This window comes from Oncorhynchus mykiss, chromosome 2 (assembly GCF_057628025.1).
Source record: "Oncorhynchus mykiss isolate SJ-2025 chromosome 2, ASM5762802v1, whole genome shotgun sequence".
In the NCBI taxonomy this organism is placed as follows: domain Eukaryota; kingdom Metazoa; phylum Chordata; class Actinopteri; order Salmoniformes; family Salmonidae; genus Oncorhynchus; species Oncorhynchus mykiss.
The window spans coordinates 22,474,859-22,499,947 of NC_143023.1; the positions used below are offsets into that span (position 1 = coordinate 22,474,859).

Sequence of the window (25,089 nt, forward strand, 5' to 3'; positions counted from 1 at the left end):
CAGACATCTGGAGAGGACATCTAAGGAGGCTGTAGGCATGTACAGGTCAGCACACAACTAGTCCTCATCCCCCCCCCTGAGGCACTGAGGTCAAAGCCAATACTATGGACAGAGCCTGTGACTATGATCATGATTCTGGGCTGAAGAGCTCATATTCTCTCCAAGATGGCATAGCAGTTCAGACGTCTTTTGTCCTCGTCTTGTCGTGTCCCGTGTATACAGTGCCTTGCGAAAGTATTCGGCCCCCATTGAACTTTGCGACCTTTTGCCACATTTCAGGCTTCAAACATAAAGATATAAAACTGTATTTTTTTGTGAAGAATCAACAACAAGTGGGACACAATCATGAAGTGGAATGACATTTATTGGATATTTCAAACTTTTTTAACAAATCAAAAACTGAAAAATTGGGCGTGCAAAATTATTCAGCCCCTTTACTTTCAGTGCAGCAAACTCTCTCCAGAAGTTGAGTGAGGATCTTTGAATGATCCAATGTTGACCTAAATGACTAATGATGATAAATACAATCCACCTGTGTGTAATCAAGTCTCCGTATAAATGCACCTGCACTGTGATAGTCTCAGAGGTCCGTTAAAAGCGCAGAGAGCATCATGAAGAACAAGGAACACACCAGGCAGGTCCGAGATACTGTTGTGAAGAAGTTTAAAGCCGGATTTGGATACAAAAAGATTTCCCAAGCTTTAAACATCCCAATAAGCACTATGCAAGCGATAATATTGAAATGGAAGGAGTATCAGACCACTGCAAATCTACCAAGACCTGGCCGTCCCTCTAAACTTTCAGCTCATACAAGGAGAAGACTGATCAGAGATGCAGCCAAGAGGCCCATGATCACTCTGGATGAACTGCAGAGATCTACAGCTGAGGTGGGAGACTCTGTCCATAGGACAACAATCAGTCGTATATTGCACAAATCTGGCCTTTATGGAAGAGTGGCAAGAAGAAAGCCATTTCTTAAAGATATCCATAAAAAGTGTTGTTTAAAGTTTGCCACAAGCCACCTGGGAGACACACCAAACATGTGGAAGAAGGTGCTCTGGTCAGATGAAACCAAAATTGAACTTTTTGGCAACAATGCAAAACGTTATGTTTGGCGTAAAAGCAACACAGCTGAACACACCATCCCCACTGTCAAACATGGTGGTGGCAGCATCATGGTTTGTGCCTGCTTTTCTTCAGCAGGGACAGGGAAGATGGTTAAAATTGATGGGAAGATGGATGGAGCCAAATACAGGACCATTCTGGAAGAAAACCTGATGGAGTCTGCAAAAGACCTGAGACTGGGATGGAGATTTGTCTTCCAACAAGACAATGATCCAAAACATAAAGCAAAATCTACAATGGAATGGTTCAAAAATAAACATATCCAGGTGTTAGAATGGCCAAGTCAAAGTCCAGACCTGAATCCAATCGAGAATCTGTGGAAAGAACTGAAAACTGCTGTTCACAAATGCTCTCCATCCAACCTCACTGAGCTCGAGCTGTTTTGCAAGGAGGAATGGGAAAAAAATTCAGTCTCTCGATGTGCAAAACTGATAGAGACATACCCCAAGCGACTTACAGCTGTAATCGCAGCAAAAGGTGGCGCTACAAAGTATTAACTTAAGGGGGCTGAATAATTTTGCCCCCCAATTTTTCAGTTTTTGATTTGTTAAAAAAGTTTGAAATATCCAATAAATGTCGTTCCACTTCATGATTGTGTCCCACTTGTTGTTGATTCTTCATAAAAAAATACAGTTTTATAACTTTATGTTTGAAGCCTGAAATGTGGCAAAAGGTCTAAAAGTTCAAGGGGGCCGAATACTTTCGCAAGGCACTGTATATATATTTACAACTTTTTTCACAAACATTTTTTTAATTTTCCATCAACTCATCTTCAAAACACTCTCCTGCAACCCGCCTCACCAATTTATATTTATAAAAAAAGTATTATTTACCTCAAATCTGTAATCCTCCCAGAAGCTAGCCAGAAACTCCAAGAAGCTAGCCAGAAACTAGCCAGAAGCTAGCCAGGAGCTAGCCAGAAGCTAATCCAGAAGCTAGTTCAGAAGCTAGTTCAGAAGCTAGTTAGCTTCTTTACTGGCAAATCGTTAGTATTCAGCTAACCACGGTTTGTGGTCATCAGCTATCCTTTAGCTCGAAAATCTATCGGCAGTTTTGTACGGCGCAGCGCAGCGCGGCTCGGAACGGAACATACAGGACCAATTTTTCTCTCCATGTCCCTGGATTTCAACCGCTAACTCAGGACATTCATACCTGGATCTCACAGCTAGCTAGCTGCTATCCGTGTGACTATCGGCTTTCGTCGATTCCGGAGCAAACATCAATTATTCCGGAGCTAGCCAGCTCCGTCAATCACTCCTGAGTTCCATCAATCACTCCTGGGCTGCAGTCACCTATCCGGACCCGTTTTACTGCCTACGCGGAGCCCCACCGGGCCTTCACAACAGGACTGCCGACGTTATCTACCCGAAGGAGTAATCCGGCTGGCTCCTCCGTCGCGACGTTACCTGAACGCCCATCTGCGGCCTGCTAACCGTTAGCTGTCTTATCGGCTGCTATCTGAATAGACAATCGGACAATTTATTTATTTATTATTATTATTATTATATTTTCTTCTTGGGCCTCTATAACTATATCTATTGTTTTTATTGTTGTTGTTGTTGTGTGATTTGGATTAATCCCCTCTACCACACGGAACCCCACTAATCTACTGACCGAACGCAAGAGGTGGCTAATAACAGACCTCCATCCTATGCTAGCTTGCTACCGATGGCCTGGCTAGCTGTCTAAATCGCCGTGACCCCCAACCAACCTCTCCACTCACCGGACCCTTTTGATCACTCGACTAAGCATGCCTCTCCTTAATGTCAATATGCCTTGTCCATTGCTGTTCTGGTTAGTGTTTATTGGCTTATTTCACTGTAGAGCCTCTAGTCCTGCTCACTATACCTTATCCAACCTATTAGTTCCACCACCCACACATGCAATGACATCTCCTGGTTTCAATGATGTTTCTAGAGACAATATCTCTCTCTTCATCACTCAATACCTAGGTTTACCTCCACTGTATTCACATCCTACCATACCTTTGTCTGTACATTATACCTTGAAGCTATTTTATCGCCCCCAGAAGCCTCCTTTTACTCTCTGTTCCAGACGTTCTAGACGACCAATTCTTATTGCTTTTAGCCGCACCCTTATTCTACTCCTCTTATGTTCCCCTTGCGATGTAGAGATGAATCCAGGCCCTGCAGTGCCTAGCTCCACTCCTATTCCCCAGGCGCTCTCTTTTGACGACTTCTGTAACCGTAACAGCCTTGGTTTCATGCATGTTAACATTAGAAGCCTCCTCCCTAAGTTTGTTCTATTCACTGCTTTAGCACACTCTGCCAACCCAGATGTTCTAGCTGTGTCTGAATCCTGGCTTAGGAAGACCACCAAAAATTCAGAAATTTTAATTCCAAACTACAACATTTTCAGACAAGATAGAACTGTGTTGCGATCTACTGCAAAGATAGCCTGCAGAGTTCTGTCCTACTATCCAGGTCTGTACCCAAACAATTTGAACTTCTACTTTTAAAAATCCACCTCTCTAAAAACAAGTCTCTCACCGTTGCCGCCTGCTATAGACCACCCTCTGCCCCCAGCTGTGCTCTGGACACCATATGTGAACTGATTGCCCCCCATCTATCTTCAGAGCTCGTGCTGCTAGGCGACCTAAACTGGAACATGCTTAACACCCCAGCCATCCTACAATCTAAACTTGATGCCCTCAATCTCACACAAATTATCAATGCCTCATTGCCTGCATCCATAATGGGTCAGCGGTCAAACGACCTCCACTCATCACTGTAAAACGCTCTCTGAAACACTTCAGCGTGCAGGCCTTTCTAATCGACCTGGCCGGGGTATCCTGGAAGGATATTGATCTCATCCCGTCAGTAGAGGATGCCTGGATATTTAAAAAAAAAATGCCTTCCTAACCATCTTAAATAAGCACGCCCCATTCAAAAAATGTAGAACCAGGAACAGATATAGCCCTTGGTTCACTCCAGACCTGACTGCCCTTGACCAGCACAAAAACATCCTGTGGTGTACTGCATTAGCATAGAATATCCCATTAGGAAAGCAAAGGCTAGCTTTTTCAAACAGAAATGAACATCCTGTAGCACAAACTCCAAAAAGTTCTGGGACACTGTAAAGTCCATGGAGAGTAAGAGCACCTCCTCCCAGCTGCTCACTGCACTGAGGCTAGGAAACACTGTCACCATCGATAAATCTCTCTCTTTCATATCGTCTGAGATCCCCAAAGATTGGAAAGCTGCCGCGGTCATTCCCCTCTTCAAAGGGGGAGACACTCTGGACCCAAACTGTTACAGACCTATATCTATCCTACGCTGCCTTTCTAAGGTCTTCGAAAGCCAAGTTAACACAGTGTCCAAAGAAGGGCCAGAAGTATACAGAATGGTGTCGTTTGCGTAGAGGTGGATCAGAGAATCACCAGCCTCAAAAGTTACATCATTGATGTAGACAGAGAAGAGAGTCGGCCCGAGAATTGAACCCTGTGGCATCACCATAGAGACTACCAGAGGTCCGGACAACAGGCCCTCCCATTTGACACACTGAACTCTATCTGAGAAGTAGTTGGTGAACCAGGTCAAGACAGTCATTTGAGAAACCAAGGCTGTTCAGTCTGCTGATAAGAATGCTGTGATTGACAGAGTCGAAAGCCTTAGACAGGTCGATGGATACGGCTGCACAGTATTGTCTTTTGTCGATGGCGATTATGATATCGCTCTTGAATCTAGGGGGCACTATTTTCATTTTTGGAAAAATAACGTCCCCAAAGTAAACGGACTATTTTGTCAAGACAAGATGCTAGAATATGCATATAATTGACAGCTTAGGATAGAAAACACTCTAAAGTTTCCAAAACTGTAAAAATATTGTCTGTGAGTATAACAGAACTGATATTGCAGGCGAAAGCCTGAGAAAAATCCAATCAGGAAGGGACTCTTATTTAGAAAGCTCTGCGTTCCTATGCGTCCCTATTGAGCAGTGAATGAGATATAAACCAGGTTCCTTTTTCTACGGCTTCTCTAAATGTGTCTAGTGTCACAATACATAGTTTCAGGCTTTTATTTTGAAAAATGAGCCTGAACGTCAACATTGGGTCAGTGGTCAGCTGAAGTCTCTCAGAGTGTTTTGTGCGTAAAGGACAATTGCGGCCATTACATCTCTTTCCTACTAAGAAGCCACCAGTTCCAGTTGATATATTATCGAATAGATATTTGAAAAACACCTTGAGGATTGATTATAAACAACGTTTGCTATGTTTCTGTCGATATTATGGAGCTAATTTGGAATATTTTTTGGCGTTGTCGTGACCGCAATTTCCGGTTGATTTCTCAGCCAAACGTGAAGAACAAACGGAGCTATTTCGCCCACAAAAATAATATTTTTGGAAAAAATGAACATTTGCTATCTAACTGGGAGTCTCGTGAGTGAAAACATCCGAAGCTCATTAAAGGTAAACGATTTAATTGGATTGCTTTTCTGATTTTCGTGACCAGGTTGCCTGCTGCTAGCTAGACATAATGCTATGCTAGGCCATCAATAAACTTACACAAATGCTTGTCTTGCTTAGGCTGTAAAGCATATTTTCAAATGACAGGGTGATTAACAAAAGGCTAAGCTGTGTTTCTATATATTTCACTTGTGATTTCATGAATGGGAATATTTTCTAGTAATATTTATGTCCGTTGCGTTATGCTAATTAGTGTCAGTTGATGACAACGCTCCCGGACCCGGGATGGGTAGTATCAAGAGGTTTTAAGACCTTGAGTGTGGCTGAGGTGCATGCATGACCAGCTTGGAAACCAGATTGCATTGCGGAGAAGGTACTTTGGGATTCGAAATGGTCGGTGATCTGTTTGTTAACTAACCTCCAAATGAGCTTCAATGCCATACAACTCTCCTTCCGTGGCCTCCAACTGCTCTTAAATGCAAGTAAAATGAAATGCATGCTCTTCAACTGATCGCTGCCCGCATCTGCCCACCCGCATAGCATCACTACTCTGGACGGTTCTGACATAGAATATGTGGACAACTACAAATACCTAGGTGTCTGATTAGACTGTAAACTCTCCTTCCAGTCTCATATTAAGCATCTCCAATCCAAAATTAAATCTAGAATCAGATTCCGATTTCACAACAAGGCATCCTTCACTCATGCTGCCAAACATACCCTCGTAAAACTGACGATCCTCGACTTCGACGATGTCATTTACAAAATAGCCTCCAACACTCTACTCAGCAAATTGGATGCAGTCTATCACAGTGCCATCCGTTTCGTCAACAAAGCCCCATATACTACCCACCACTGGGACCTGTATGCTCTCGTTGGCTGGCCTTCGCTTCATATTCGTTGCCAAACCCACTGGCTCCAGGTAATCTATAAGTCCTTGCTAGGTAAAGCCCCCCTTATCTCAGCTCACTGGTTACCATAGAAGCACCCACCCATAGCACGCGCTCCAGCAAGGGTATATTTCGCTAGTCACCCCCAAAACTAATTCCACCTTTTGCCGCCTTTCCTTCCAGTTCTCTGCTGCCAATGACTGGAATTAATTGCAAAAATCACTGAAGCTGGAGTCTCATGTCTCCCTCACTATCTTTAAACATCAGCTGTCAGAGCAGCTTACAGATCATTGCAACTGTACGTAGCCCATCTGTAAATAGCACATCCAACTACCTCATCCCCATATTGTTATTTATTTTATTTATATATATATATATTCTTCCCCTTTGCACCACAGTATCTCTACTTGCACATTCATCTTCTGCACATCTCACTCCAGTGTTTATTTGCGAAATTGTAATTATTTCGCCACTACGGCCTATTTATTGCCTTACCTCCCTAATCTTACTTAATTTGCAGACACTGTATATAGACTTTTGTATTGTATTATTGACTGTACATTTGTTTATTCCAAGTAACTCTGTGTTGTTGTTTGTGTCACAATGCTTTGCTTTATCTTGGCCAGGTTGCAGTTGTAAATGAGAATTTGTTCTCAACTGGCTTACCTGGTTAAATAAAGGTGAAATAAAAAAATGTAAAATAAAAAGAAAATACTGTATGTGGATATGTATGTCTTATGTCCGTCATACATGTAGTGATGGTACATGGAATATTCCTCAACTGCATATATCATAAATTGCTATTGCAAATAGAAGTATTCTGTTCAACAACTGACATTTTCAGATATTATTTTGACAAGCACACTTTGGTGCTTACAATTAGTTCTCTATTGTCATAGATTTGGTGGGCACTGTCATCTGTGATCTTTGTGATATGACTTTCTTTAAGCACATACTGATGAAACTGTCACTTAATACTTTTTTCTTAAAGTCTACAAATGCTCTACAGTCGTGGCCAAACGTTTTGAGAATGACACAAATATTAATTTCCACAAAGTTTGCTGCTTCAGTGTCTTTAGATATTTTTGCCAGATATTACTATGGAATACTGAAGTATAATTACAAGCATTTCATAAGTGTCAAAGGCTTTTATTGACAATTACATGAAGTTGATGCAAAGAGTCAATATTTGCAGTGTTGACCCTTATTTTTCAAGACCTCTGCAATCCACCCTGGCATGCTGTCAATTAACTTATGAGCCACGTCCTGACTGATGGCAGCCCATTCTTGCATAATCAGTGCTTGGAGTTTGTCAGAATTTGTGGGTTTTTGTTTGTCCACCAGCCTCTTGAGGATTGACCACAAATTCTCAATGGGATTAAGGTCTGGGGAGTTTCCTGGCCATGGAACAAAAATATCGATGTTTTGTTCCCCGAGCCACTTAGTTATCACTTTTACCTTATGGAAAGGTAATCCATCATGATGGAAAAGGCATTGTTTGTCACCAAACTGTTCCTGGATGGTTGGGAGAAGTTGCGTTGGTACCATTCTTTATTCATGGCTGTGTTCTAAGGCAAAATTGTTAGTGAGCCCACTCCCTTCGCTGAGAAGCAAACCTTTTGAAGCTTCCAGTCTGTTATTCGAACTCAATCAGCATGACAGAGTGATCTCCAGCCTTCTCCTCGTCAACACTCACAAATGTATTAACGAGAGAATCACTGACATGATGTCAGCTGGTCCTTTTGTCGCAGGGCTAAAATGCAGTGGAAATGCTTTTTTGGGGGGGATTCAGTTCATTTGCATGGCAAAGAGGGACTTTGCAATTCATTTTAATTCATCTGATCACTCTTCATAACATTCTGGAGTATATGCAAATTGACATCATAGAATCTGAGGCAGCAGACTTTGTGAAAATACATATTTGTGTCATTCTCAAAACTTTTGGCCACGACTGTACATTTATTCACTCTGTGATAGGGTTGGATCCCATATGCCACTTTTATTGTCCTGTAAATGGTTCAGTGCCTATAATTTAGGCTGTGTGTAGAATGGGGCATAAAGGAAATTACCTCTACTAATAAATTACTACCAGATTATAGTGATAAGGAAAACAGCATACAAATTTGGCCTGTGTATTCATTTGCCTATTGCTAATCAGAATTCCATTATTTTTACATTACAAAAAGGGAATAATTCAAAATGAGAAGATCCTGCCATGGAAAGCATGACTGGGTGGACATAAAGTGTAAAGGAGGGGAAATAACTCACCACGCAGCAGGACACCTTCAGCTGTGGGGTCTTTATAATGCAGGTTTGATAGTTATATTTTCAATAATGAATGGTTAGCTGTTCTTTTTTGGTGAAGATGGCCAAGGAAGTTGCACAGAACTTCCCCAACATCCCTTCCCAAATTAATATGGAACCTTCAAAAACACATGGAGCAACTGTGAAAAGAAATGGCTGAGGATATACTAAAAATGTCTGGTATGTAATGACATGTAATTCAAAGTAAATGTAAATTCTTTATTTTTATGTAGTAGTGTGGGAAAGCCATATGTTCAGTTCATGACTCTGATTTCAGAGTTCAACAAAGCCAACAACTGCTTCATGTGTGCCACTGATAAAGAACCTGGATGTGGCCCAAAGACTGACTGGGTTAGTAACTTCATTTAACATGTTTATAATCTTTTGACAACAGTGACGGCATGTAAGACAATTTATGATATAACACAATGGACGGCTAATTTGTCATATTGCATTGATATTTTATATTATTTATAACGTGTTACACTTTGTTTTGTTTTGATTTAATATTTTGCATGCCAACGGTGGTTCCATGTGCTGTGCCTAGGAATGATGACAGACATAGTACAACATAGTAAAGAACACAAACTGGAAGTAAGTCTTTGTTGGTGAAATGGTGAAATGTTTCATACTTAATTGAAGTTAAGTGTCTGTTGTCATGTTGGAAAAGATTAAAGGTCTACAAGTTGTTTAATTTGTCAGTATAACATTTTTATTAATTGATTTACTGGCCACCAATACTGTGGTTACATGTTCAGTATATGTATTGACCAGCAAACCCACTGCAGCTTACCTCACTAGCTCCCGCTCCATCCCTGCTTTGGACAATTAATAGCATGACTCTCGTACTTTGCCCCTTTCCTTTATGGTTGATATTAACGACGAAAGGAGATATTATCTGTCTCTCTCCTATTGTGTACCAAATACACAATAGGAAAAATAAAAAACAGGGAAAATAAGTACTTAGAACGACCAACTATTGTAGATAAACATTAAAGAAAAGGGTAAACACTGGACTGAACCCCCTAATTGTCAAACTAATAATAATGTACAACAATATAGAAGATACACGACTAGAGGTTATGCAATATGGGTGTATATCCACTGCATGCTTCTTAGGTGTGTAATTGACATGACCAAGGAGCTATTGCAAATGTGAAATTATGAAAAAGGTATGTTACACCACGTGATTTTACAGTACACAAACAAGAGTGTGCAATATAGAAGGGTAGTCAGCGGACATTAGGTCACATGACCAAGGAGCTATTGAAATTCTACATTTTTATAAATTCATGTAAAACCATGTAAGATTAAAATGGACAAACTAAAGGTTGTGCAATGTGTAGGGACACTGAGTGGACATTCTGAACCTTGTTTGAAGTCACATGACCAAGGAGCTATTGAAATTCAAACCCCCGAGCTGACAAGGTACAAATCTGTCGTTCTGACCCTGAACAGGCAGGTAACCTGTTCCTAGGCCGTCATTGAAAATAAGAATTTGTTCTTAACTGACTTGCCTAGTTAAATAAAAATAAAAAAGCCCCAACCAGGGAAACGGATCCCAATCAAACATGTTGTTTATCTTATAACTTGTCCTAGTGGTAAAATGAAGCACGAATTAAAACTACGGATCTCAGAGCATCACAGCACCATTAGGTGCAAAAACTCAACATACCCAGTTGCGGCACACTTTTTGGAAGTGAACCACCCGATTTCGTACTTACGTTATATCGGCATCGAACACGTCACCCTCACTAGGAGAGGGGGTTGGGGGGGACCTCGACAATTTATTGTTAAAACGAGAGGCTGCCTGGACTTTGATCTGAAGCCATTTTTGTGATTGTACTATTCATTGTATAGGTTTGTAGGCCGATGTAGCAAAATTGTATCTATGATTCATGTTTTTGTATGTTCTATATATATCTGAAAATGAACCAACGATATCAAGCCACACCCGGTCATGATTACAGACACGTGTGTGTCCTTTGACACTATATAAACTAGTCACCCCACCGTGTTTGTCATTATACCCTGATGAAGACAGCTTGTCTGTCGAAACGTTGGTTATTAGGTTATTACATTATTGCATCTGAGCTACTAGAGTGTGCGGCTCCTCTTTTTCAGGACACCGGGGTTAACATCCCTGCTTTAAGTAATAAGTGCCATGTTATCACAGTTAAATATCTTATTTGAACCGTAATGCAAAAGAACAGTGTTCCCAATCACTGCCTTGGGACTTTGGGGTCCCCAAGGAAAGCATGCCTCCTACTGGCCCTCCTGTTATATCTCAGTGCCTTTGCAGGTGGTAGAGACTTGTGATTGCATCTGGATGGAGCCATCTTTTCCGGACCCAACACAAAACACACCCAGACTAGACAACCTTAAACAAGGTGAGTTTGGTGAGCACCACCACTGCGTCGTTCCGGTCCATCTCTCTCAGCAGCCTGGCCAATTGTCCTACAGTCCAGTCTGGGTGCTTGGTGGTGACCCCCTCCAGCACGGCCCTCAGGGGGCTCTTGCTGTCCCTCATGGAGTAGGTGTAGGTAATCCAGGTGGCGGGGAAGGAGCAGCGAGATGCTAGGTGGCTGGTGTTCTTTACCCCAGGGATCTCTGGGTCCAGCAGGATCACAAGCTCCTCTAGAACATCCAGGTTGTCCAGAACCGTTTGCAGTGGCGCAGACTGGAGGTCAGGACCTGGTGAGACGAGGGGAAATATCACTAAGGGTGAGTTACGCGTCTGTAATGCTGACTTGTGTCAAACTAGAGCCAAATGCGTAAATCATGAACTAATGGGCTGTTCCACGAAATGAGTCCCTTTTGGGTAGTGTAACTTGAAGGAGAAAAACCTGATTTCACCTCATTTTAACATTCTGTCATGAAGACCACACAGTCACCTTAATAAACATAAACATAAACATGTTTTCCCATCTCAAGAGGTTCAATAAAATAATGACTATATTAAGTGCCATATAAAGTAACAGGGATGACGATTTCATCTTAAATCAGCTATGAATCCCCTTTGACAGGGGGAATGTAAGCTTATGTGTAACAGGGAGGGGCAATTGAATGCAAGCTTCACAACGTAAATTGTTGAGTAACAGGGTTGACTTGTGCTCAACCCACTCAGTTTTCAACCTCAAAACACCAGAAAATGTACAAAAAGAGTAGAACCAGCTCACCTGCTTTTACACTATGATTTGACTATTAGATGTTTAATGTTTCTTTTGAAACAATTATTTTAAAAGGAATAGTTGAACGTCTTTTCAGTCTTTATTCATATGAAGGACCTGATTTATTTAATTATCCATGTGGTCTATATTAAAGGGCACTTCATTTAATATAGCAGGCATTTCAAATTCAATATTGGTGCACATTTTCTACTTAAAATATGAAAGAAACACAATAGGGACCCATTTCATGGAACCACCCAAATGTCATGGGAGATTTGAGCTGAAATTTGAGTGCCGTGTTAAAACCTCAAGAGCCTTTTGGCAACTTATGGAAGAATAGTGATGTAGAGGTACTAGTAATACCAATGAATAACAGACTGGTAGTAGCTCTATTAGTAATAGAACCATCCGTAATAGCACTTGATAACTCACTCAAAATGTCCTCTAGGTTCCTTGTCTCTGACTGTAGGAGAGCAACCTCTTCATTGACAGCTGCTGTTCTTCTACTAGTCCATGACTGTTGGTTGGTGTACAGGATATTGTCTGATGGGAGGCAGTCTTTAAGGCTGACCATGAACCATGGCTTATTCTCCTTACCTGTGTCAAACCACACCCATTCAAAAACAGGACAGGAAAAAAATAGCTTTTTACACAGAGTAAGGTAAGTGGAAGAGTTAAAGCGGTTTTAAGCAAACATGTCAAACCAGATGTTCTGTGTTATGCATTGACAGGTTGACATTTTTAAATTCTGCCTAATGCTCATCATTCTGCTCACCTCTGATGCAAAAGGCTCTTGATCTTCCCCTTCTCTTCTTAATATAGATGAATAAGAGAAATGCAAGTACAGAGAGAACCAAGATGACAGTAAGCACTATCCCTGAAAGAACACAGAGGACCGTGGCAATGAGCAGTTAGACATGTTCAGCAGTATCCTAACAAAGCAGTTTAGTCATATTTTTGAATGTTGAAGGACTGGTATTATCAAACTCAGTACCTTCTAATATTACTTCTACTATTGATCATATTTGTGGTTTGGGTTGTAACTTACATGCAGTCTTATGGTTGATGTCTGGTGGTCTGATGGTTTGATCAGTGTGTTTGGCTGTGGTGGGATTTGATGTTGACATTTGGACCTTTAACATTGTTGACTGTTGCACCTGTTGAGTCTAAAATTGATGTGAAGTCAACATATTAACTATGTCATTCCTAATTTAATACGTTTGTTTTGTTTTCTCTTTTCCCTATTGGGAAGTCATTGACCAAAATTAAAAACATTTGTGAATTACTGGCCTCCCTGGGTCACTGTCTGTTGATGTAGTTTGAGTCTACAGAAGAATAACTGCCATGATAAGTTTGAGAGTGGACTTCAAGGTCTACCACGCAAATGCTCTTAACTAACTAGAATCATCAGCTTCATCATCATAGATTAAACTCACCGTAGTACCCAGGACTCCTTCCCGACAGCCTGTCTGGTCCCTAGATAAAGGGTTTACAGTTAAACATGTTACTCAACCATCCAGAACCAGATGAAAAACAATGGGCATCCTTTTTTTTCCTGTCAAGGTTTGAAGCTATCCCAGACTGAATTTGCGCTCACCTCGATCCGCAGCATTGCGTGTCTGTCGTGATGTTGCATTCGGACAGCTTTTGATGAGTTGGGGGGCAGCTAGAACAGGGTTGGCATTTCACGAAACTCCCATTATTGAAGGTCTGGGCGGCACATTTCCGATATGGTATTTCCGACCTCCCCCCATCATCATGCATGCCACAGTTTGGACTAAATTCGTGCCCTGGTCAAAAAAATGTATATTTGTTTGTAGACTACAAGTGTGTGCTGTGCACAGACAAACATCAAAACGTATCAACATCAAATAAAGATGATCTTTTCCGCATGTCGAGCTCACCTGGTTGGATCGGATGCTGTGGATGTTGATGACATGGCACACATTTATTTCTCGACTCATCCCAAAATGTATCCAAGTCATCAGAGCAATTATCAGAATAGTGGCCCATTTTGTTAAGAAAAGCCTGTGGCTCCCGAGTGGCGCAGCGGTCTGCACTGCGTCTCAGTGTTGGAGGCGTCCCCACAGACACCCTGGTTCACAACCGGCCGTGACTGGAGTCCCATAAGGCAGCGCACAATTGGTTTGTTTGTTTCAGTATTTTTAGACTGTCTAGACGAAATGTCATACTACTTCTGGCCAGACAGGATCAGGGCTACATAAAGTAGGAGGTGTTTCGCTCGATCGGCTGTTTTCTCTGGTGGTATAGTTTCAGCGCGGAGGCGCGGAGACGCGAGAGGGCTCACTCTCGCCAAAATCTGTCTTGAATCAGCCCAATTCGAATAAAATACAGACTTAAGCTGTTGTTGCCTGCCTTCCCGCCTTTGGAACAAAGACTCATAATGTTAGAGCGGAAACATGAGCATCTCGTCGTTATATACTGAACGCTGGTTTCAGCCCCATGCAAATTGGAAAGGAAAGTGGGTGGGTGCACAGCGCACTGACATGATGCTGGATTGCACTAAAGTAAATTGATGTTACGTAAAAAAATATATAATTACTCCTGTCTAAATAAAATAATTTAAAATACTTAACCGGAGAGCATGACATCATTAGCTTATTTTTTGTTGCTGTGGATTGTTTCAAATCGGAAATGTGTTTAGGAAGCCCCGATTTGGGTAGTGCATGGGTGGTAGTAGGTCTAGCTGATTGAGTTGCAGCTGTCAGTGAAAAGCGTCTAAAACATGTGTGAACATAATGTGTCTTGGGTATAATGTAAAATGTTGCATCAAGAAGAAGGGGAGGGGGGTGTGGCGAAAATATGGTCCTGATGGTCTCTCTCCAGGATGCATGCATATGTAGGAAAGTGCCCATTTGGCAGTGTTACTTCTGATTGTCTCAACTCAATAGGTACACCACTAATACAGTGCATTTGGAAAGTATTCAGACCCCCCGACTTTTTTCACATTTGTTAGGTTACAGCCTTATTCTAAAATTGATAAAATACTTTCCCCCCCTCAATAATCTACACACAATACCCCATCATGAAAAAGCAAAAACAGGTTTAGAAATTTTAGCAAATGTATTAAAAAAATAAAAAATATAACATTTACATAAGTATTCAGACCCTTTACTCAGTACTTTGTTGTAGCACCTTTGGCAGCAATTACAGCCTTGAGTCTTCTTGCACACCTGTATTTGGGGAGTTTCTCTCATTCTTCTCTGCAGATCCTCTCAAGCTCTCAGGTTGGATGGCACAGCTATTTTCAGGTCTCTCTAAAAATGTTAATTGGGTTCAAGTCTGGTCTCTGGCTGGGCCACTCAATGACATTCAGAGACTAGTCCCGAAGCCACTCCTGCATTGTCTTGGCTGTGTGCTTAGGGTTGTTGTCCTGTTGTTAGGTGAACCTTCGCCCCAATCTGAGGTCCCGAGCGCTCAGGAGCAGGTTTTCATCAAGGATCTCTCTGTACTTTGCTCCGTTCATCTTTCCTTCAACCCTGACTAGTCTCCCACTGCCTGCCGCTGAAAAACATCCCCACAGCCTGATACAGCCACCACCATGCTTCACCGTAGGGATGGCACCAGGTTTCCTCCAGGCGTGACGCTTAGCATTCAGGCCAAAGAGTTCAATCATTGCTTCATCAGAATCTTGTTTCTCATGGTCTGAGAGTCCTTTGGGTGCCTTTTGGCAAACTCCAAGCGGGTTGTCATGTGCCTTTTACTGAGGAGTGGCTTCCATCTAGCCACTACCATAAAGGCCTGATTGCTGGAGTGTTGCAGAAACGGTTGTCCTTCTGGAAGGTTCTCCCATCTCCAAAGAGGAACTCTGGAGCTCTGTCAGGGTGACCATCAGGTTCTTGGTCACCTCCCTGACCAAGGCCCTTCTCCCCAGATTGCTCAATTTGACCAGGTGGCCATGTCTAGGAAGAGTTTTTGTGGTTCCAAACGTCCTCCATTTAAGAATGGAGGCCACTGTCTTCCCCAGGTCTGTGCCTCGACACAATCCTGTCTCAGAGCTCTACCAACAATTCCTTCGACCTCATGGCTTGGTTTTTGCTCTGACATGCACTGTCAACTGTGGGACCTTATATAGACGTGTGTGCCTTACCAAATCATGGCCAATCAATTGAATTTACCACAGGTGGACTCCAATCAAGTTGTAGAAACATCTCAAGGATTATCAATGGAAACAGGATGCACCTGAGTTTAATTTCGAGTCTCATAGCAAATGATCTGAATACTTATGTAAATAAGGTATTTCTGTTTTTTATTTGTAATACATTTGCAAAAATGTCTAAACCCGTTTTCACTTTGAGGTCTTGTGTGTAGATTGGTGATACTTTTAAATGAATTTAATCCATTTTAGAATAAGACTGTAATGTAACAAAATGTGGAAAGAGTCAAAGGTTCTGAACACTTTCCAAATTGACTGTAAACTGAGCATCTCAGTCATTTTTTTCTTCACACAAGTCAATGAAGTCTGTTTGATTAACATCCATTGCGAATAATATTTCTTCATTGTTTAAAAAATCCTTCCCACACCTCGATATCCAACAAGCCTCGGTGTGAAATAGCTAAATCTAATTATCTGATGATCCCATATATCCAGTGGAAACGTCATAAAAAAAACAGCTGTCTGTCTGGAGCTCTCTGGCGCAGTAAACGCTGAGGGCGGGAATATGCTAGTTGACACAATGTTGCAAGTTCACTAGTGACAGCTTCCGGCCGGACCAAGTCATGATTTTCTATGTTGCACTTCACTACCGATAGCTCAAGTCAAGACAAATATTAAAGGAGGCAGACAGACGGAGTAGAGAGATTAATGTGATTGAAAAAAATGGAATTTTCATCAGGATATTTCCTACTGTTTTGTCGGCTTTAGGCCTATATATTGTACTTAGAAGATGATGATTAACGTGACTGATTTAGAGAAATGAAACTGTTCCACGAAAATGTGCATATAAAAATAATTTTAACTGTAGAACTGGTATGATCAATTGTAAGCTTCACCAAACTTGAAACTCACGAGCTGCCTATGGTCTTTACTATTACACCCATAAAAGGAGGTCCCCTTATGGAAATCAAAGGCCTGTCCAACTGATTTGTTCTGCTGCCGGCCCTGGAAAAGGGTATGTGATCGGATTGTGGGAGGTGGCTACATGGCAGTAGATCGAGCTACATATGGCCTCAGGTTATTTATTGGATATGAGATACATGGCCTGCGTTTACACAAACAGCCCAATTCTGATCTTTTGCCCAATTATTGGCAAAGAGCTGAGCCCATTTGGTCAAAAGACCAACTAATGAAAATGTTCAGAATTGGGCTGCCTGTGTAAATGCGGTCTAAGTTATTTATTCGTCTTATTCATTGGTTAAAAGCAGTGGAGGATCCTCTGAGGAAGGGGAGGACGATCCTTTTCAGTGAATTTCATAAAAATAAAAACAGTGAAACATAACTAACTGTAAGTTGCTCTCCACTACTTTTTTCCCACTGCTTTTAACTGCTTTTAATGAATAAGATGAACAAATAACTTAGAATTGGGCTGCCTGTGTAAATGCAGTCTAACTTTCACCTTGACTTAGCTAGCAAATGCAGCTAGCTAGTTTAGCCTGTTCACCCTACTCTGTCTTTATCTGTCTAGTAAATCCCCCTATTGCTGTAAACACTGTTCCCAGGACAACTCCAGACTGTGTATCTGATCTCAGCAGTGCGTAGAGGAAACGCTAACAAAGTGGTTCTGTTGCACATGGTTTTATAGGGTTCTTGGTTGGTGGGTTGCTGCCAGTTAGACTAGGGAGTGGCTAGGAACATGGTTGTAGGAAAGTACTTTATGTGATGTCCCTGACATGTAGAAGTGGCTAAACAAGCAAACAAGATTTGTACATTTTTCAGGCCGGTTTTATTTTAGGCTGAAGCCTTCCAAAGATAGTGTCTGGATCAGGAAATGCCCAATGCAACCTCTAAAGAAAATGGAGACATTTGGCATAACTGCAGGCAACATGGCGTGTCTTGCCCTTTTAAGATATGTCAAAACATGCCATAATTAAACTGTGGCTGATGTGTGGAGTGAGCAGTGTTGTCCTTAATTAACACATTGTTGTAATGACCAGGGGCCTCATTTATAAACATTGCATATGCACAAAATATGCCCCAAAATATGCGTGCGCCAGTTTTCATGCTAAAGTTGACATTTATGAAAACTGAACTTGATTGAGAATTTGCTTATCTTCCTGCAAACTTTAGACCCAGCGTAAGCACAGTTTCTAGTGGTTGAAGTATTGCATTGCAAGTAGGCATAAGTAGCCTAGCCTTATGAAATGGGGGAAAATATGATGACACTCTTATTCCTAAAAAACAGGTAGCTACAGTGCCTTGCGAAAGTTTTCGGCCCCCTTGAACTTTGCGACCTTTTGCCACATTTCAGGCTTCAAACATAAAGATATAAAACTGTATTTTTTTGTGAAGAATCAACAACAAGTGGGATACAATCATGAAGTGGAACGACATTTATTGGATATTTCAAACTTTTTTAACAAATCAAAAACGGAAAAATTGGGCGTGCAAAATTATTCAGCCCCTTTAAGTTAATACTTTGTAGCGCCACCTTTTGCTGCGATTACAGCTGTAAGTCGCTTCAGGTATGTCTCTATCAGTTTTGCACATCGAGAGACTGAATTTTTTCCCATTCCTCCTTGCAAAACAGCTCGAGCTCAGTAAGTTTGGATGGAGAGCATTTGTGAACAGCAGTTTTCAGTTCTTTCCACAGATTCTCGATTGGATTCAGGTCTGGACTTTGACTTGGCCATTCTAACACCTGGATATGTTTATTTTTGAACCATTCCATTGTAGATTTTGCTTTATGTTTTGGATCATTGTCTTGTTGGAAGACAAATCTCCGTCCCAGTCTCAGGTCTTTTGCAGACTCCATCAGGTTTTCTTCCAGAATGGTCCTGTATTTGGCTCCATCCATCTTCCCATCAATTTTAACCATCTTCCCTGTCCCTGCTGAAGAAAAGCAGGCCCAAACCATGATGCTGCCACCACCATGTTTGACAGTGGGGATGGTGTGCTCAGCTGTGTTGCTTTTACGCCAAACATAACGTTTTGCATTGTTGCCCAAAAAGTTCAATTTTGGTTTCATCTGACCAGAGCACCTTCTTCCACATGTTTGGTGTGTCTCCCAGGTGGCTTGTGGCAAACTTTAAACGACACTTTTTATGGATATCTTTAAGAAATGGCTTTCTTCTTGCCACTCTTCCATAAAGGCCAGATTTGTGCAATATACGACTGATTGTTGTCCTATGGACAGAGTCTCCCACCTCAGCTGTAGATCTCTGCAGTTCATCCAGAGTGATCATGGGCCTCTTGGCTGCATCTCTGATCAGTCTTCTCCTTGTATGAGCTGAAAGTTTAGAGGGACGGCCAGGTCTTGGTAGATTTGCAGTGGTCTGATACTCCTTCCATTTCAATATTATCGCTTGCACAGTGCTCCTTGAGATGTTTAAAGCTTGGGAAATCTTTTTGTATCCAAATCCGGCTTTAAACTTCTTCACAACAGTATCTCGGACCTGCCTGGTGTGTTCCTTGTTCTTCATGATGCTCTCTGCGCTTTTAACGGACCTCTGAGACTATCACAGTGCAGGTGCATTTATACGGAGACTTGATTACACACAGGTGGATTGTATTTATCATCATTAGTCATTTAGGTCAACATTGGATCATTCAAAGATCCTCACTGAACTTCTGGAGAGAGTTTGCTGCACTGAAAGTAAAGGGGCTGAATAATTTTGCACGCCCAATTTTTCAGTTTTTGATTTGTTAAAAAAGTTTGAAATATCCAATAAATGCCGTTCCACTTCATGATTGTGTCCCACTTGTTGTTGATTCTTCACAAAAAAATACAGTTTTATATCTTTACGTTTGAAGCCTGAAATGTGGCAAAAGGTCGCAAAGTTCTAGGGGGCCGAATACTTTCGCAAGGCACTGTAAATGCACTATAATAACAATATGAAATCATCTGCCGTTCATGAGAACAGTGAAAATCTATTTATTGTATATTTGCATTCTAAAATTAGAAATTGGGATCTATTTCCTATTATTTCATTTCCGTGATCATTGCAGAATAAATTCCTCACCTTTTCTGACTGGTGGTTTCATACTCCTGAAATAGCCTATAAACCTACAACAAGTAAGGATAGGCTTCTTTTCATTCCATCTCTCATTTCATTGTCTCCACTTCACAGTAGTAAATAGATAAGCTTGTTCAAGTATTTTGCTCTATGCGATCCATTCCTGAAGCACAGTTTAACAGTAGAGCAGAGGATCACCTTTTCTCGAGTAGACAATATTTAATTTATAAACAATACATTTATCATATTATGATATGTATTAAAGAAGCTAAGATAGAAGCTAAGATATGCAGATAATTGGTAGCATTGGATAGAAAACATTCTGAAGTTTCTAAAACTGTTATAAATAATAAAATGTGAAACTGTTATAAATAATGTCTGAGTATAACAGAACTGATATGGCAGGTCACAGCCCATTTGAATGCTTGTTTATGGGATATTCAAAGGAATACCTCCCAGATTGCAGTTCCTATGGCTTCCACTAGATGTCAACAATCTTTAGAAAGGGTTTCAGGCTTGTTTTTTGAAAAATGAGTTAGTAATTGTAGTTTTTCAAGGTGGCTCTCATTTTGGACTGTAGTCTTGTGGCGAGTGTGGAGGAGGGCGCGCACTTCGTTATTTATCTCCGGTATTGAACATACTACATTCCGTCTTAAATTCATTTATTATATCATTTATATACATATTAGGGTACCTGAGGATTGATTAGAAATGTTGTTTGACTTGTTTGGACGAAGTTTATTGGTATTGGTAAGTTTTGGGATTCCTTTGTATGCACGTTGAACGGGTGGATTACTGAATCAAACGCACCAAATAAACTGACTTTTTTGGGATATTAAGAAGGACTTTATTGAGCAAAATGACCATTTGTTGTGTAGCTTGAACCCTTGGAATTGCAAACAGAGGAAGATCTTCAAAGGTAAGTGATTTATTTTATCGCTATTTCTGACTTTTGTGATGCCTCTGCTGGCTTGGAAAATGTTTTTAATGCTGATGTATGCAGGGCGCTGTCCTCAGATAATCGCATGGTATGCTTTCGCCATAAAGCCTTTTTGAAATCTGACGAAGCGGCTGGATTAACAAGAGGTTAAGCTTTTAAATGATGTATGACACTTGTATTTTCATGAATGTTTAATATTATGATTTGTTTGTATTTTGAATTTCAAGCTCTGCAATTTCACCGGATGTTGTCATGGTGGGACGCTAGCGGGACACCTAGCCCAGAAAGGAATGGCCATGATGAGTTAATATTCCCGAAGTAGCCATTCAACAAATTACCATGCGCATCTCATTTAATTTGGCCTATTAGATGGGCTATTATAATTTCAAGTTTTTGCTCTATGCATCAGAAGGGGAGCGCGGTTTATAACATACAGGTGAAGAGTAGATATTTGGCATTGAAGTGTATTAGCTACCACTGCAAGTAGTCCCAATGTAGTTTAAAAAATAATCAGGCTAGACAATGTTTCACAATTCGCGGGCAGTGCTGCATATTTATGTGCAGGAAAATTAAATGCACAACATTATTGAATTCAAACGATCTGTTTACAGGTCCACAACAATTTGCAATTGTTTTTGTATTTCAGAAACGGTTAGATACCTCAAAAGGAAACATTCTGTCAACAGCTACAAAGACATTGATCAAGTTCGCCATTGCTATTTCCTTTAGATACTCTTGACTTAATTCCAATACTTCCAAAGTATACAGCAAATAAGGGCATTATTGTCACCATAAAAGGTGAATGATGGGTATTTTTGAGGCGGAGTTGTAATGCTAGTTCACGCGCGCATAGTTTCAGGACGGGTCTGATTTATAACGGGAAACATGGCGTGCGCTAAGTTAAATCACAATAGTTTTATACTTGTCCAGTCTTTTAAAAAATGTCGCAGAAATATATTTAGTGTGTCATGTACGCAACGGCTATGAACGAGGCACCTGAGCTGTCTGTGGTTCTGAAATGGGAGCTGGTCAACCATACCTATGACCATGCCCCTGACTCTGCCAACAAGGTTTTGTTTGCTTGAGTCTCAAAACAGTTATGGAAGTGTACTGTATCTCCTTTCTCTGGTCATCGGCTGCTATCTGAACAGGTCTATCGAACAATCTTCTTGGGCCACTATAACTAACTATTTTGACAATTGGATTGGTCCCCTCTACCACACGGAACCCCATTAATCTAGCGACGGAAACGCACGGGGTGGCTAAAAACAGACCTCCATCTTCTGCTAACTTGCTACCCATGGCTCGGCTAGCTGTGTGAATCGCCGTGACCCCAACCAACCTCACTACTCACTGGACCCTTATGATCACTTGGCTAAGCATGCCTCTCCTTAATGTCAATATGCCTTGTTCATTGCTGTTCTGGTTAGTGTTTATTGGCTTATTTCACTGTAGAGCCTCTAGCCCTGCTCATTATACCTTATCCAACCCTTCAGTTCCACCACCCACACATGTGATGACATCACCTGGTTTCATTTATGTTTCTTGAGACAATATCTCTTTCATCACTCAATGCCTAGGTTTACCTCCCCTGTATTCACATCCTACCATACCTTTGTCTGTACACTATACCTTGAATCTATTCTATCGTCCCCAGAAACCTGCTCCTTTTACTCTCTGTTCCGGACGTCCTAGACGTCCAATTCTCATAGCTTTTAGCCGTACCCTTATCCTACTTCTCCTCTTCCTCTGGCGATGTAGAGGTGAATCCAGGCCCTGCAGTGCCTAGCTCCACTCCTATTCCCCAGGCACTCTCTTTTGATGACTTCTGTAACCATAAAAGCCTTGGTTTCATGCATGTTAACATTAGAAGCCTCCTCCCTAAGTTTGTTTTATTCACTGCTTTAGCACACTCTGCCAACCCGGATGTCTTAGCCGTGTCTGAATCCTGTCTTAGCAAGACCACCAATAACTCTGAAATCTCCATCCCTAACTACAACATTTTCAGACAAAATAGAACTGCCAAAGGGGGCGGTGTTGCAATCTACTGCAGAGATAGCATGCAGAGTTCTGTCCTACTATCCAGGTCTGTACCCAAACAATTTGAACTTCTACTTTTAAAAATCCACCTCTCTAAAAAAAGTCTCTCACTGTTACCACCTGCTATAGACCACCCTCTGCCCCCAGCTGTGCTTTGGATACCATATGTGAACGGATTGCCCCCATCTATCTTCAGAGCTCTGCTGCTAGGTGACCTAAACTGTGGCACCCCGGCCATCCTACAATCTAAGCTTGATGCCCTCAATCTCCAACAAATTATCAATTAACCTACCAGGTACAACCCCAAAGCCATATACACGGGCACCCTCATAGATATCATCCTAACCAACTTGCCCTCTAAATTCACCTCTGCTGTTTTCAACCAAGATCTCAGCAATCACTGCCTCATTGCCTGCATCCGTAATGGGTCAGTGGTCAAACGACCTCCACTCATCACTATCAAACGCTCCCTGAGACACTTTAGCGAGCAGGCCTTTCTAATTGACCTGGCCCGGGTATCCTGGAAGAATATTGACCTCATCCCGTCAGTAGAGGATGCCTGGTTATTCTTTAAAAATGCCTTCCTCACCATCTTAAATAAGCATGCCCCATTCAAGAAATTTAGAACCAGGAACAGATACAGCCCTTAGTTTTCTCCAGACCTGACTGCCCTTAATTAACCAACACAAAAACATCCTGTGGCGTTCTGCATTAGCATCGAAGAGCCCCCGTGAAATGCAACTTTTCAGGGAAGTTAGGAATCAATATACACAGGCAGTTAGAAAAGCCAAGGCTAGCTTTTTCAAGCAGAAATTTGCTTCCTGCAACACAAACTCAAAAAAGTTCTGGGACAATGTAAGGTCCATGGAGAATAAGAGCACCACCTCCCAGCTGCCCACTGCACTGAGGATAGGAAACTCTGTCACCACCGATAAATCCACTATAATTGAGAGTTTCAATAAGCATTTTTCTATGGCTGGCCATGCTTTCCACCTGGCTACCCCTACCCTGGTCAACAGCACTGCACCCCCCACAGAAACTCGCCCATGCCTTCCCCATTTCTCCTTCTCCCAAATCCAGTCAGCTGATGTTCTGAAAGAGCTGCAAAATCTGGACCCCCACAAATCAGACAATCTAGACAATCTGGACCCTTTCTTTCTAAAATTATCTGCTGAAATTGTTGCAACCCCTATTTCTGGCCTGTTCAACCTCTCTTTCGTGTCGTCTGAGATTCCCAAAGATTGGAAAACAGCTGCTGTCATCCCCCTCGTCAAAGGGGGGGACACTCTTGGCCCAAACTGCTACAGACCTATATCTATCCTACACTGCCTTTCTAAGGTCTTCGAAAGCCAAGTCAACAAACAGATCACCAACCATTTCGAAACCCACCGCACCTTCTCCGCTATGCAATCTGGTTTCAGAGCTGGTCATGGGTGCACCTCAGCCACGCTCAAGGTCCTAAACGACATCTTAACCGCCATCGATAAGAAACAATACTGTGCAGCCGTATTCTTTGACCTGGCCAAGGCTTTCGACTCTGTGAATCACCACATCCTCATCGGCAGACTCAACAGCCTCGGTTTCTCAAATGATTGCCTCGCCTGGTTCACCAACTACTTCTCCCACAGAGTTCAGTGTTCAGTGTATCAAATCTGAAGGCCTGTTGTCCGGGCTTGTTGTCCGGGCCTCTGGCAGTCTATGGGGGTGCCACAGTGTTCAATTCTTGGGCCGACTCTTCTCTGTATACATCAATGATGTCTCTCTTGCTGCTTGCTGCTGGTGAGTCTCTGATCCACCTCTATGCAGACGACACCACTCTGTATACTTCTGGCCCTTCTTTGGAGACTGTGTTAACAACCCTCCAGACGAGCTTCAGACGAACTCTCCTTCTGTGGCCTCCAACTGCTCTTAAATACAAGTAAAACTAAATGCATGCTCTTCAACCGATCGCTGCCTGCACCTGCCCGCCCGTCCAGCATCACTACTCTGGATGGTTCTGACTTAGAATATGTGGACAACTATAAATGACTAGGTGTCTGATTAGACTGTAACCTCTCCTTC

The 25,089-nt window shown here is 41.8% G+C and overlaps 1 protein-coding gene across 2 annotated transcripts; it reads right to left on the minus strand.

The window, feature by feature from the left end:
* Positions 1–9,434: 9,434 nt before the first annotated feature.
* On the minus strand, positions 9,435–14,729 carry LOC110538278 (IGF-like family receptor 1). Of its 2 annotated transcripts, none has more exons than XM_021624998.3 (7): positions 13,820–14,729; positions 13,513–13,705; positions 13,352–13,391; positions 12,964–13,081; positions 12,691–12,792; positions 12,348–12,512; positions 9,435–11,439 (listed from the first exon to the last, which is right to left on the minus strand). In XM_021624998.3, the coding sequence occupies exons 1-7, from the start codon at positions 13,926–13,928 to the stop codon at positions 11,117–11,119; spliced, it is 1,050 nt and encodes a 349-aa protein (XP_021480673.3). In that variant the 5' UTR covers positions 13,929–14,729; the 3' UTR covers positions 9,435–11,116. The 2 variants fall into 2 exon arrangements, with proteins under 2 accessions (XP_021480673.3, XP_021480680.3); XM_021625005.3 differs by having other exon boundaries at positions 13,513–13,581; positions 13,820–14,661.
* Positions 14,730–25,089: the final 10,360 nt, after the last annotated feature.

Coding starts and splice junctions, on each gene's coding strand:
- LOC110538278 (XM_021624998.3), bottom strand. CDS start 13,928: ATGGGCCACTATTCTGATAATTGCTCTGATGACTTGGATACATTTTGG. Junction 13,082..13,351: donor AAGGAGTCCTGGGTACTACG/GTGAGTTTAATC, acceptor CATCAATTTTAG/ACTCAACAGGTGCAACAGTC. Junction 12,513..12,690: donor AAGAGCCTTTTGCATCAGAG/GTGAGCAGAATG, acceptor GGTTTGACACAG/GTAAGGAGAATAAGCCATGG.